This window comes from Hyalella azteca, unplaced genomic scaffold (assembly GCF_000764305.2).
Source record: "Hyalella azteca isolate HAZT.00-mixed unplaced genomic scaffold, Hazt_2.0.2 contig12168, whole genome shotgun sequence".
NCBI lineage: Eukaryota > Metazoa > Arthropoda > Malacostraca > Amphipoda > Hyalellidae > Hyalella > Hyalella azteca.
In genome coordinates this window covers 13,869-27,677 of record NW_025942132.1, presented here as the reverse complement: position 1 = coordinate 27,677, position 13,809 = coordinate 13,869, and the positions used below count along the sequence as shown (strand labels likewise).

The following is a 13,809-nucleotide window of genomic DNA, read 5'->3' as shown; positions in this document are numbered from 1 at the left end:
AGAAAACGTCGACACTTTTGTAAATCGGAATATTAAAAAAAAAACATGAGAAAAATGCTTCATGCGCCAGATGCACGAGTGGGAATCAAGAAACCAAATAGCATCTCTCCGCAAATTTGAATGAAATATATTGTGATATTAGCTTCTAACCAGAACAAAATGCAACCATGCGTAATAAACAGAGATAAAGACTGCATGTTACGTCCATTACCCAAAATACATCATAGCTGATGGAAGCAAACTTATGTTTGACGCAAAGATAGACAATATTAGCCGATATGATCATAATGATCAAGTTGTAGGAGTACGTCTATTCGTACAAATCGATCAAAGAGGGAAAAATAAAACTATGAATACATAGACTCATGTTAAGATTTACTTTTCAAGCCAACAACATGTTTTTTGAGACGTTTGGCGCTGGTGCGTTTCTCTTGAATAACGTTTTGTTTGAGAAGTCTCAGAGCTTCTTTGTAGAGTTCTTCGTACGGGTGAAGTTCTTTGGTGTCGACAGTTAATTCAGTGACTTTGTGGGTTGAGTGCTGTTTTACCATCTTCTTAAATTCATGAACCTAGAAGTATAAAAGGCCGAGTTGATCACGATGGAGCATAATATCTATACCAGTTGATTTTTAATCTATGTTGGAGATTAAAATATATAATTTTATATCATGCACAGTTCATATGGAAGTAAGGAAACTATTCTGAGGATGGTATAAGCAATAATTAATTCCTATAAGCGTTGTTTTAAAATAAATAGAGAAATAAACTGCTTTCGTCATCTGATTGAATCAATAACTAGATGCTATGCAGTCATTGTCAGACCTACACAAAGTTCTAAATTCATTGTTCAGACATAAACAACGTTTATTGTTTTAAACAACGTCACAACGAAAGGTCTGACGATTTTAAAGTCAGTAAACTTCATTTAAGTCTAATACGTAGATGTTTAAGAAAACAAGTGTAATAATAAAAGAAAGATTTCGTGAGGATGCTAACACACCTGGACAAGCCTGATAAGTGATAAAGCTAAACCGGGTTTGCCAGCACGAGCAGTTCTGCCGATCCGGTGAAGGTAGGTGGTGTACTTCTCGGTGCGGTCATAGTTCACCACTACGCTCACTTCAGAGAAGTCCATGCCTCGAGACAGGCTGTCAGTCGATACCAACCTGCAAGCAACGAAAAAATTGGTAACTGACGTCGAAAATTTACTCGCACGCTAGATAGATTGCAATATTACACATTTACTCGCACGATAGATTACAATATTATTTACTCGATAGATTATCATTACAATAAGTGTTCATGAGGTTGGAAATTTTCAACGCTCTCAGCTAGATTGATGAACATAAATCATTGAAGAGCAATGAGTCAAAGTTTCTTAAAGTGCAGTAAGAGAAGAAATTCCTACTCGTTTTGGCATTGATAGAAATAGCTGGAGATAAATGAACACTATAAAACTCACACTTGAATGTCGCCTTTGTGGAACTTTCGAATAATATTTGCCTGAAGTTTGCCAATTTTAGATGAGAACTCCGCAACTCTGTAGCCGTCAGCAGACAAGTTTTGCAAAGTTAAAGCCAATTTATGAGAAGTTTCCTTTCTGTTTGTGAAAACGAGTACACGTTTCCAATGATGCGTGAGGATGAGGTGATGTAGCAGTAAGGGACGTAGGTCCAGCTCACAGACAATGTACTGTTCAGTGAGGGAGCTCGGCACTGAGTGTGTAGTAGTTGCTGCTGCTGTAGATTTTGCACGAGCTGAATAATTTCCGTTTGCTTGCTTTCCCCGATGCCGGTCTGAAATTTTGCACATTTAGTTGACATGGAATTTGAGCTAAGTAATAAAGCACCGAAATAAGCATAAATAAGAAATTAAACATAAGATCCGAATTCGCAATTCATCCTGAGCACAGAAGTATGTCAGTAAGAGTGAACAGCATATATACGTACGTAAAATGGTATACAAACAAGTTTACATTGAGTGAGCAATTACACATTTTAGCAGAGCTAAAAAACATTATTGTTGGCTAACCAGCAGAATACGGTGCACACAGATCTTTAGAGTAGGTAAAATGAATTGTGTACATACTAAATCGAGCGAGATTAATTCCTTCAACACGTTGACTACGATTGCTTCATCTTGTACTATTATTTCAATTTTAGTACCGTTTTTAAACAGTTTTGCCAGACGGTCATTTTTTCCGGACAAATTCCGTGATTTAGTTTTTCTCAATTGCGTTGGCCAGCTAAAATTTATGATAGGGGTACTTCCTAAGTAAATTTTAAATACTGCAAAAAGAAAATAAATGGAATTTGTATAGCAGAAGCTACAAATAAACTAGTATATCGGCCTTTTTTTGGCCTTTTTCGTTCTCGGATTTGGCCGATTTTAGGCAACCTTAATTATGTATCACTACGTCCTGGAGAAATACATTTCGTGGTACGCATATGTACCACTTCGTAGTCAACGTGTTAAAAGAAAACTTACTAGGATATGCAAGATCCGTAGAGTACAGCACAGGATTGTGCAGCCTGATGACCTGCAAGGTCTCGGCGTTGCAAGAGAGCGTTGCAGAAAAGAGAAGCTTCATGGCTTTAGGCTCGGGAGGAGAGAAGATCGTAGAGAAGCGCTTCTGGTTTGGTTGTTGTTGAGTTTCAATAGTGTTCACGATGCTGTTGAGCCAGTGGCCTCCATCGCCACTCATCAATCGATCAGCTTCATCAAAAACAACGAATCTGAAAAATAGAAAAATTATCATTAAAATAGATCAATTATCATTATTAATTATCATTATGAAGTTTTGCAGACGTTGTGCCGGTATCAATGAGCTGTGAATTACTTATAAAGGATCTATCAATGCTGATTTTAATGAAGATGTCATTTGCATTCAAATATGTACAGCAGAAGTTGCAAAATTCAGTGTATGGTGTAAAATATACCTAACAGAAAAATTAAATTAATGAGAGTTGAAAAAATTATTAGACAAATAAATTGGTAGAAGTACACATAGGTAATTAAATCCTAGAAGGTCACCTTAGATGAGAGAGATCAAAAGACGGGGTATGAGCAACATGATCTTTCAGCCGATCAGGTGTAGCCACAATTATATCCACCAGAACACAGTGCGTGACTGGGTCTGAGCCAGGCTTAGGAGGGCCAAGTACCCCATAGTGTCCACTCTTGACCATATTCTGTTCCCAGGGCTCCAGTCTGCGGACCAGCTCACTTTGCTCTTGACGTAGCGACTCAAGCCCAATTGCAGTGCCAACTTTCAGGCCCATACAATCACTGTAGTCCCTGAATACCTTCACTGACTGAAAGAACAATCAATTCATTATAAAAATCCATGTTGTGTTATGTAACATTTACTAAAATTTAATACTACAGTTCTTAGTTACAGGTTAAAATATTTAGTAAATTTACAAAATACTCTTAAAGAGGATAACAAACTTCTTATTCATAATTATGTACGCTTTGTTCAACTAAGTAGTTTAAACAGAGTTTTCTGGATGCCGCTACTCTTAAGGCCACTTGTTGTCTTCAGACTTCACTTCATGCAAGTTAAGACCAAACTCAATGCCAGTAATATTGGTCAGTTCTAGAGAAATTTCTTGCAAATTTTTTACAGAAAATCACGAATTACTCTCCCAAAACCTCAAAAATCTCTAACCACGCCTCCTTGTCCATTCATTGCATAAACTCCAAGGTCATAAACTCCACAATAAATACACAGGATTAGCAAATGAGGTCAGATCATCTAACCCTGATGAGTTGAATTAATCTTTACATCAGTTGCAAAGAGTACTATTAATAACTACGTATTATAGATTTTCATAGGCAGTTAGTGGTTCAATTATTCTCTACCTGTAGAGCAAGGGGCCCAGTAGGTAGCACAACAAGAGCTCTTATCTTCTTGGGGAGCTTGGCGAGAGGCTTCAAACAGTGAAGGATGGGCAGAACATAAGCCAGAGTCTTGCCACTGCCAGTCATGGCAGACACACACAGATCGTTTGGACACACCCTGAAAATATAGTGTCAGGCAAACAGGAAAAATTGAGCCCATTGTTCCAACACAAATTTTTCATTCAATAGATAAGTGAATAACAAAATAAATTTAATCAAATTGTTCTTTGATCCATACAGTCTCATAAAGGCTTCTAAGATACCATTAAAAATTAAACATAATAACAAAAAAAATTATTAAGAAAAAACTAAAGAAAGTGTATACATTTGATTAAACAGAAAAATAAATCACAACTTTATTTGACCAAATTTATTGAGGAATCCAAAGTATTTTTTTAATTACTCATAATAATAATCCAGTATTTTTTCAACAGAATATACATGAAATACCGTATCTTTCAAGTTAAAAATCAACAATGCTATGGCATTCAATACTACACACACATTTGTCATCATGAGTAAACAAAATGACCTGACAAAATGAGTAAACAATCATATGCACACAGAGATAAACCCCTTCAAAAAAGCTACTATAGCTATCTCCTGACCAAATATTTTAGGTACTGTAAACTATGGTGACTTCGGCCACTGGAGGTGACTTCGGCCACTGGAGGTGACTTCAGCCACCACTACATGAGAAACAAGTGGCAGCAAAACAAAATAATAAACGTTGACCAAAGTGACTGGGGCGACTTTGGCCAACATTTATTATTTTGTTTTGCTGCCATTTGTTTCTGTTGTAGTGGTGGCCGAAGTTACCCCTGGTGGCCAAAGTCACCCCAGTTGATGGTACTATACAACTTAATACATACTTATATGTTGCAAAATTTAAGCTACATTTCTAACCATTTAATAACTAACTGCTTCATAATTTCTCTCTAAAAAAAATTGATATATGCACAAACCAAGATTCATTTTCAGCCTCTTGTGCCCAAATTTCAGGAATAATGGCTTTTTGCACAGGGAAGAAACGATGTATGCCTTTCTGCTTGAGTCTGCCAACCAGGGCTTGGTCAAGCCAGGGCATGTCCATCACTGAACAGCTGTCATTTTGTAAATCCTGTCCAAGCGGCCGAGGATTGGATAGCCAGTATGGAAGTACACGCTCAACCTAAGACAAGAAAATTATGTTTTAGTTTTGCAATTATATTGTAAATGAAGTAGGTACATGATATTTGAAGCTGTCAAAAAAGCTACCAAAAGCAAAACGAATCAAAGACATTTTAGCCAATGATGCTTGCATATATTAGTCAACTGTACAGGAGATACAGTTGAATTCATGACTGGCATTTACAGCCTTGAACCCAAGATCTGCAGATTGGTTCCTCAGGAACCTCAACAGTGCACCCTACCTCAGGCATGATAGCTTTGAAGATCATAAAACATCAATGGAACTGGATTTATAGCTAACAAAATTACCATAACAACTCATTGATACTGAAAAACACTGACAAACTACAAATACTTGCACTATCATATCTCCAAAATTCTTGACCCTGATAATTCAAAGAAATTGCATATGTAATTTAATATTTTCATATAAAAAGTTAAATACTCATAAATCATCTATAAATAATCATATCATTAAATCAATGAAAATCATAATCATTCATATAAAATGTTAAATAACATCACACACACATCACATCTTCACAGATTATGTAATATTTAAACTGATGAATAAATTAATCACTTCCTTTACTTTGAGGCAACTTAACAGCAGCGACACCCATGCATGATTACCATGAGGTGAGACTTTGATATACATTCATTAAAAGATAACTTTCACGAAGATGACCAAGTAGGTACGGTATAAATGTTATGAAGCTTACATGGTAAGGTTGATACACAAAAATTAATTTTATGATTACATACAAATTAGGAAGCTCCACAATAAATGATCTTACCTTATCTTGAGAATGCACCATATTATAATGTTTGGATTGCCTTCTCAAAATCTGGAGGTCCAAATCCAAGATTTTAATCAATAAATGATACCTGAAATTGAAGAAATTTTGTCACCAGAAAATATCATTTAATCATCTTACAAAATGTTAGATCGAGTGTGCACAAAAATGATAGAACTAGTAGGCTAGCTCAGTAAGCTCACCTTTATCTCAGGTACATAGTACAGATAGTACAATAAAAACTGGCACCCTTCCATCCATTTTCACTGTTTTGGTGCGGTCAATTTAATTTGCATTTCAGATGCTGTAAATATTGCAATCTACTTAAAGAGGCTTCTGGCAACTACCAAGACCCTGATGAGTGATGCCAGTCACTTGTCGATATGCCAGTTGCAATTTGTGTTTGTAGCAGGCGCACGTTTTGATACGCACTAGTACCGATTTTTTCAGTGAAAACACATTTTTTTAATAAACGTCCCTGTGAAATTGCAATTAATTATAATATCCCCTAAAGACATCTCACTTGTGGAAAAGGGAGTATTGATATTACATGAAGAAAAAGTGATTGTTTTAAACATTTGTGAAAGTACAGGGAGGAGCCATAGGTCCATCTTGAGGGTCCTTGCAGTGTAAAAAAAATTTACTGATGTTGCTTCAGCAGGTATCTGTCCATACGGTGCAGCATCGCCTGCAGAAAGACCTAGGCCTACCTTGCCGGGTTGCGGCACAAAAACCCTTTCTCAATGCCCATATGGTGAAGCAAAGAATGGATTTTGCCCATCATTATTGTCATTGGACACCTGAGCAATGGTTAAAAGTGATGTGGTGCAACGACAGCATGTTTCAGATGTTTCCCAACCAAAGAGAAAGGGTCAGTAGACCTAGTGACTCTCACCCTTTTGCCCAAAAGTAAATATCAGAAATTGTGAAGCATACTGAATCTGTAATGGTTTGGGACTATTGCAGTGGCCTAATGTGTATAGGGGGTCTGTATTTCCTCCCAAAAAACGTACAATGAATGGCAATTGCTAAATTGAGTGTTTAAAAGATCATTTGCTGCTGCCCTATAAAATTCATGGAACATAAATTTTCATGCATGACAAGGCTTGCTGCCACATGTCCAATTAACCCATTAATGCCGAGCGGTTCCATTTGGAACCAGCGGAAAAAAACGGATTCATAATAAAATTGCATGGTCAAATCAATATACTAGTGGATGCGTAGGTTTGATACACATCTTGGACGTGTTCTGACAACGTTTGGTTCTGCTGCGCCGACTAATTCCTGCTCAGTTAACATTAAAAGATTGTAAGTATCAGGTGTCAGACAGAAGGGCTTGACATCATTGCAGAGAATGGTACCTAAGTAGTTTGTTCTAAAAATTTATTACTTATAAGTTAGATGCAGAATTTTATCGATAAAGAGAGTACTTTTAATTCTGCATATGGTATTACGTGATATAATGTTTCTAATGTCATGTAGATCATGAAATATTTTGCCTGGTTCCAAATGGAACCGCTCGGCAGTAGTGTAAGCATTCCGGTCATCTCATTTTCCCAGTTGATTACTTTGTGATATAGTTACGCACTGTCTTTCAAAAATTTGTTTGGATTTAGAAATTATTTATTTAGATCTTAGAGCCACAGTTTTTCTGTTATTTATTACTGAACTGTTATCTTTAGAGCTGTTAGGAGTATATAACCCAAAAGTTGAAATATTAGGAAGTAGGTACGTTACACTATACGATTTTTCATCCCGAGTCACTTTTTTTTAATTGTATTTATGGCAGATTTTTTAATTGTATTTATGGCAGATAATTGAGATTCGAGAGAAGAATAGCACGAAGATCAAATAGTTGCAATTGAAACTTTCACAGAAGCAGCAACAAACGAAACAGACTGAGATTTAGATAACTCAGATGAGGCAGCCACTAGCAATATCGCTCGCCTATCAAGAATAGTCATTGTAGAAACAGTAATCACCAAATGTTAAAACAATGACTATCAACAGCAGGGTTGGCAATGATTAAATCGAAATGATTAAATCATGTGATTAAATCACTTGATTTTTTTATAAAAAAAATCATGATTTTTTTTATTTTTTTGATTTATTTGATTTTTTCATATATTTAAATATATTGAGTGGCAGTCTTTAATTTATATTGAGGTATTGTTATTCATGGTTTAGCATAAATGTACTATGAATGACAAATTGGTATATAAACTTGTTGCCTTTAGTGTGTATTAGGTTCAAATAAATTGAATGTTTTTGGTACAGAGGCATCAAGTGTGCAGTACATTGTACGTAGCTAGCAGCTTAGCTAATTCTTATAAGGCTATAAGTAGTCTTTAACTATTTGACTATTTGTTATATATTACAATATACAATTTAAATGTGTTAGCTAGCTTATACAGGGTGGGGCAGAACTGATTGAACAGTTTTGGGGCAAAATAAAGGAGTAATGGAGATACATAAAGAAAAAAGTTTATTTTCCTCAACATTAGCATAACATACCATTTAAAATACTTATGTTTTGAAAACAATATCAGGAAAATGGCGTTTGTTAGCTGCATCACACTGTTTGAGTCGTTCTCGGAAGTTTTCTACAGCGCGTTCACACATATGGCGAGGTATGGCCATAACCTCTGCTGCAATAATCCGTTCCCTTAGCTGTGGTAGGGTGTGAGGGTGACTTCTGAACACCCTTTCTTTTAGATGTCCCCAAAGAAAGAAATTGCAAATGCTCAAATCAGGTGACCTTGCAGGCCACTGCAAATCACCCCTATGAGAAACCAGACATCCGCAAAACATGCGTTTCAAAACATTGAGTGACATTCGGGCTGTGTGAGCTGTAGCCCCATCCTGCTGGAACCACACGTCTCCCAATGCTTCATTTTCAACAATGTTTTCCATCATGGACTGCAAGAAATTTCGCAACATTGCAGCACAGTGATCGGAATTCACTATCACGGTTACTCCCTCCTCCAAGAATGACTCCAACAGTGTGTTGCAGCTAACAGCCCCCATCTTTCAGATATTGTTTTCATAACATTAGTATTCTAAATGGTATATTATGCTAACCTCTAGGAAAATAAACTTTCTTCTTTATGTACCTCCATTACTCTTTTATTTTACCTCAAAACTGCTCAATCGGTTCTCCTCCACCCTGTATATTGGGAGGTTGAGATTGTATTGACCTTTTAGGCAATTAGATAGATTTTCCACCCTAATACCTATGAGTATTCTAATTAAAATATTTAATTTCAATCTTTAAATATGTGAATTTAAAACTAGAAACAGAACAATTACAATAATATGACTATATATAATAATAATTTAATGCAGTGAATGGATATAAAATATTTGAATTGGGCACATGTTCATTTCAAACAGTATTAGATTTTCTCATAACTCAAGTGTCGTTTCAAGTCGTATGAGGTTTGTTTGGTTATCATTCAGTTTATGTTTAGTATTGGTTTATTGGTCTGAATTAAATGGGAACAGTGCAGTCAGTCACTCAGTCACTACTAGTCGGTGTGTATAGCGGGTAGAGTCTGGTAAATTTATAGGACATAAAACTAGTAGATCTATTGATAGTGCTGTGCACTGTGCTATCAGCTACAGTCACTACTAGTTGGTGTGTATAGAGGTAGAGTTTTGTTTACCCAAAAATCCCTAAGTGGTAAACACCACCATGGCCTGTTGGCCATTATTGAAGGCAATAAGTGCCCTTTTTAGCCATCCATTATGATCCATATACTGTTATTGTTAGTAGGCTAACTGCAACATAAAAAAATAACACTTCAAATAGACAAAAAAGTTGAAAAAAATCAAAAAAATCAAATAAATCAAAAAAATCATGAAAAAATCAAATAAATCATTGATTTTTGATTTTTTTGATTTTTTTAAAAAAATCAAAAAAATCGCCAACCCTGATCAACAGAGAAGAAAGTCAACTGCGGTTGACATGGCCACCTTATGCTATGACATATACGTGGCTAGCCCGTGAGATTTAGTTATAAACTTAGGGCAGCAGATAAATCAGACGATATATTTTCTGCAATTGAAGCCATTCGGTGGATCTAATAGAAAAAGTAACTTATTCATGGGCTGGAACATAGATTGGTCCCACAAACATGATGCAATTTGTACTAGGCTAACATATTATATGTAAGATCTATTTTGGTTTAATTTGGTTTCTCTTAAACTTTTGAAAAAAAAGAATGGCTATTGCAATGACTTATCAAAAAGGTTGGTTAGGAAAAGCAATAATACAGGAGACCCTAAATAAAAAAACAGGATGTATAGTGCACCCTTCTACTTTGATCCTTGATGAAGTGCAATACAGCAATCAACAACATCGGCCAGCAAAAAGACATCAGAAGCACTGCATATGCAAACAATGTGGACAACGCGCCCACAAACATTCGTAAAATGGACAACCTTTCTATTCATTCTGAATGATTTACTATAGGTAACAGTGTTGTTTGCAGAAACGTTATGTTAATGCCGAGCAGTTCCATATGGAACCAAGCTATAATTTTTCGCACAGAACGAAAAATAAATATATGAACATATTTTTACATATTACCATCACAAATGATAATATTCTCACAAGGAACAAAAAAAAAATCAAAAAAATAATTCTCGTCATTAATGGGTTAAGTGAAGACTTTCCTAGCAGAGAAGGGTATTGAGGTCCTGGAATGGTGTGGAAATAGCCCTGATTTTAATCCTATTGAAAATGCATGGAAACACATGAAGAGTAAGCTGAGAATTGTGAATTTGACATCACTTCCAGAATTAAAGAAGGAAATAAAATGAGTCTGGATTCAGGAGATGGATGTTTACTATTTTGAAAACTTAGCCAGGAGTATGCCAAATTGCCTTGAGAGGGTCCTGAAGCCAAAAGGTCAAATGACTAAGTATTAAAACAAATTTTAAGGTTATTTTTTATTTCACCTTTATTAGGCTTTGTAGATGAATTTCACTTTTTTTAGGTGCCAGTTTTTATTGCACTTACTGTAGTTGGGAAAAGTCCTACTTTTTTCTTAGTTATTGTGGCTCTAATTCTAATATCATATAATTTTACTAGGTATGAAATCTCAAGGCTCCAGGGTTGATGATTTTTTTTATTTTTTTTTTTAAATCAAAAAAATAAAAAATCAATGATTTTTTTATTTTTTTATGATTTTTTTTATTTTTCAGTTTTTCTTTTCATTTTTAAAGGTTATTTTTTATGTGGCAATTAGCCTACTAACAATAATAGTATATGGATCATAATGGATGGCTAAAAGGGCACTTATTGCCTTCAATAATGGCCAAGAGGCCAAGGTTGTGTTTACCACTCAGGTACTTTTGAGTAAACAATTATTGACAAGTCCATTCATTAGCTTTGTAAAGTTTGTATGGAACAAGGTAACAAGCTAAATATTGACCATTAAACTGGCTTCAATATACAAAAACACTTCAGTAATGCAGATCTTCTTAACATTGAAGAGTCACACAACAGATAGGTAGCTGATAGCACAGTGCACAGCACTATCAATAGATCTACTAGTTTTATGTCCCATAAATCTACCTGACTTTACCCTCTATACACACCGACTAGTAGTGACTGATTGACTGACTGCACTGTTCCCATTTAATTCAGACCAATAAACCAATACCAAAAACATAAACTGAATGATAACCAAACAAACCTCAAATGACTTGAAGCAAGACTTAAGTTATGGAAAAAAAGCTAACACTGTTTGAAATAAACATGCGCACAATTCCAAAATTTTATTTCCATTCACTGCATTCAATTATTTTATATATAGTTTTATAATTGTAATTGTATTGTTTCTAGTTTTAAATTCACATATTTAAAGATTGAAATTAAATATTTTAATTATAATACTCATATTAGGGTGGAAAATCTTTCTAATTGCCTAAAAGGTCAATACAATCTCAACCTCTCAATATACAGGGTGGGGCAGAACTGATTGAGCAGTTTTGAGGCAAAATAAAAGAGTAATGGAGGTACATAAAGAAGAAAGTTTATTTTCCTAGAGGTTAGCATAGCATACCATTTAGAATACTTATGTTTTGAAAACAATATCTGAAAGATGGGGGCCGTTAGCTGCAACACACTGTTGGAGTCGTTCTCAGAGGAGGGAGTAACCATGACAGTGAATTCCGAACGCTATGCTGCAATGTTGCAAAATTTCTTGCAGCCCAGGCTGGAAAAAATTGTTGAGAATGAAGCATTGGGAGACGTGTGGTTCCAGCAGGATGGGACTACAGCTCACACAGCCCGAATGTCACTCAATGTTTTGAGACACATGTTTTCTGGACGTCTGGTGTCTCTGAGGGGCGATTTACAGTGGCCTGCGAGCATAGTAGCAAAGCAGAGAGTTTTTTAGACTCTCCAAGTTCAATTTTAAGTCCTATAAGTAGACCAGAAAAGTATCGTGGGTACCAGCATCATCAAACATAAGATATTGGCTTAAATATTGGGTAAATGAGGAAACTAAAAATGAACTAATTCTAAAAAATCACTGGTTTGCCACTATGCCTGCGAGATCACCTGATTTGAGCATTTGCAATTTCTTTCTTTGGAGACATCTAAAAGAAAGGGTGTTCAGAAGTTGCCCACTTGCCCTCACACCCTACCACATCTAAGGGGACAGATTATTGCAGCAGAGGTTATGGCCATACCTCGCCATATGTGTGAATGTGCTATAGGAAACTTCCAAGAACAACTCCAACCAGAGTGGAAATCTAAGATTAGAGGTTCACTTAAAAAAAGCATTTCACCTTAAAAAAACCGTTCCATGCAACTAGAAACAGGTTTGCGGGTCGTCAGAAATCGGCCTCGGCAATCGGTATGAACGCTACATCAGGCAACACAGAGAAGATCCCAAGGTTGTTAATTGTGCGGGTCACTCACAGATAAGCAAGAGGAATCTACTGAAAGAAGAGCACATGTTGTGCTTGGTAGAAGTTACAAGGTCGCTACTGACACCAGTAGAGACTCGTCACTCACAGTCACCGATGAGCAAGGGAGACCTTGGGAAGGCTGCATAAGCGTTGCGCCCGGCATGAATGTTTCCGAGGTCGCGAGTAGAGACACGTCACTCTCCGGTAAGCAAAGGAGTTCTTGAGGAGGCCTCACAGCATTGCAGCTGGTAAAGGATGTACTCTTGATTCTGAAAAAAGTTCCATTAGATCTTGCTGATATACTTGAATGCAAAAGTCGAGTTGATATACGACTTGATTAAGCGCACTTGATGTATTAGTTGTTCAGAGTTTGACCAGTTGATTCAGAGCACACAAAATTATTTTCTTCTATGGTCATAATTAATTTACTTTTTAACTGTTTATATTATTTCTGAAAATCATACCTGAAGCTGATTTTGAAAATACGCTAGCATCCAACTCCTAACCAGCTCAAATGAATGTGGACCCAATTGCATGCAATCTATGCCTTTGTATCATATTAGTTAAACAGTTTAACCCATTAACGCCGAACGGGAACATTTGTGCCCAACTAATAAAAATGGCTGTAAAAGTAAAGATATTGCATTTAGCTATTTTCTGTTAATAAAGTGTGTTCTCTGAAGGTTCAGAATGCGTACGGAACATGTTTTGTTTCTCTGCCACCAGGCATTCATGCGTAGTAGCCGGCTGAGCTTGACCAAAAAAGAGGTGTATGTAACATGGCTCCACCACGCCTGAGAAAAACGTATGTACCTCAATTACTGAAAACATTTTACTACATCCAATGATTGAAATTTGTAGCTGGAAAATGCGCCAATTACATATAAATCACAAATTATCAATAATGTTGACAATATCGTATGCATATAGTAAAGTGTAAATTTTGGGAACAAATGTGCCCGTTAGGATATAAAATAAAGATTTCCCCCAACACAAAAGTTGTGGCACTTTCTCT

General features: G+C 36.0%; 1 protein-coding gene across 2 annotated transcripts; it reads right to left on the bottom strand.

The window, feature by feature from the left end:
- Positions 1-356: 356 nt before the first annotated feature.
- On the bottom strand, positions 357-13,230 carry LOC108681261 (ATP-dependent RNA helicase DDX51). Of its 2 annotated transcripts, XM_018170277.2 has the most exons (9): positions 12,901-13,230; positions 5,871-5,961; positions 4,869-5,074; positions 3,865-4,021; positions 3,034-3,314; positions 2,488-2,735; positions 1,463-1,796; positions 1,001-1,166; positions 357-569 (listed from the first exon to the last, which is right to left on the bottom strand). In XM_018170277.2, exons 2-9 carry the CDS (start codon positions 5,889-5,891, stop codon positions 369-371), a joined length of 1,614 nt encoding a protein of 537 aa, XP_018025766.1. In that variant the 5' UTR covers positions 5,892-5,961; positions 12,901-13,230; the 3' UTR covers positions 357-368. The 2 variants fall into 2 exon arrangements, with proteins under 2 accessions (XP_018025766.1, XP_018025767.1); XM_018170278.2 differs by lacking the exon at positions 12,901-13,230 and having other exon boundaries at positions 5,871-6,057.
- Positions 13,231-13,809: the final 579 nt, after the last annotated feature.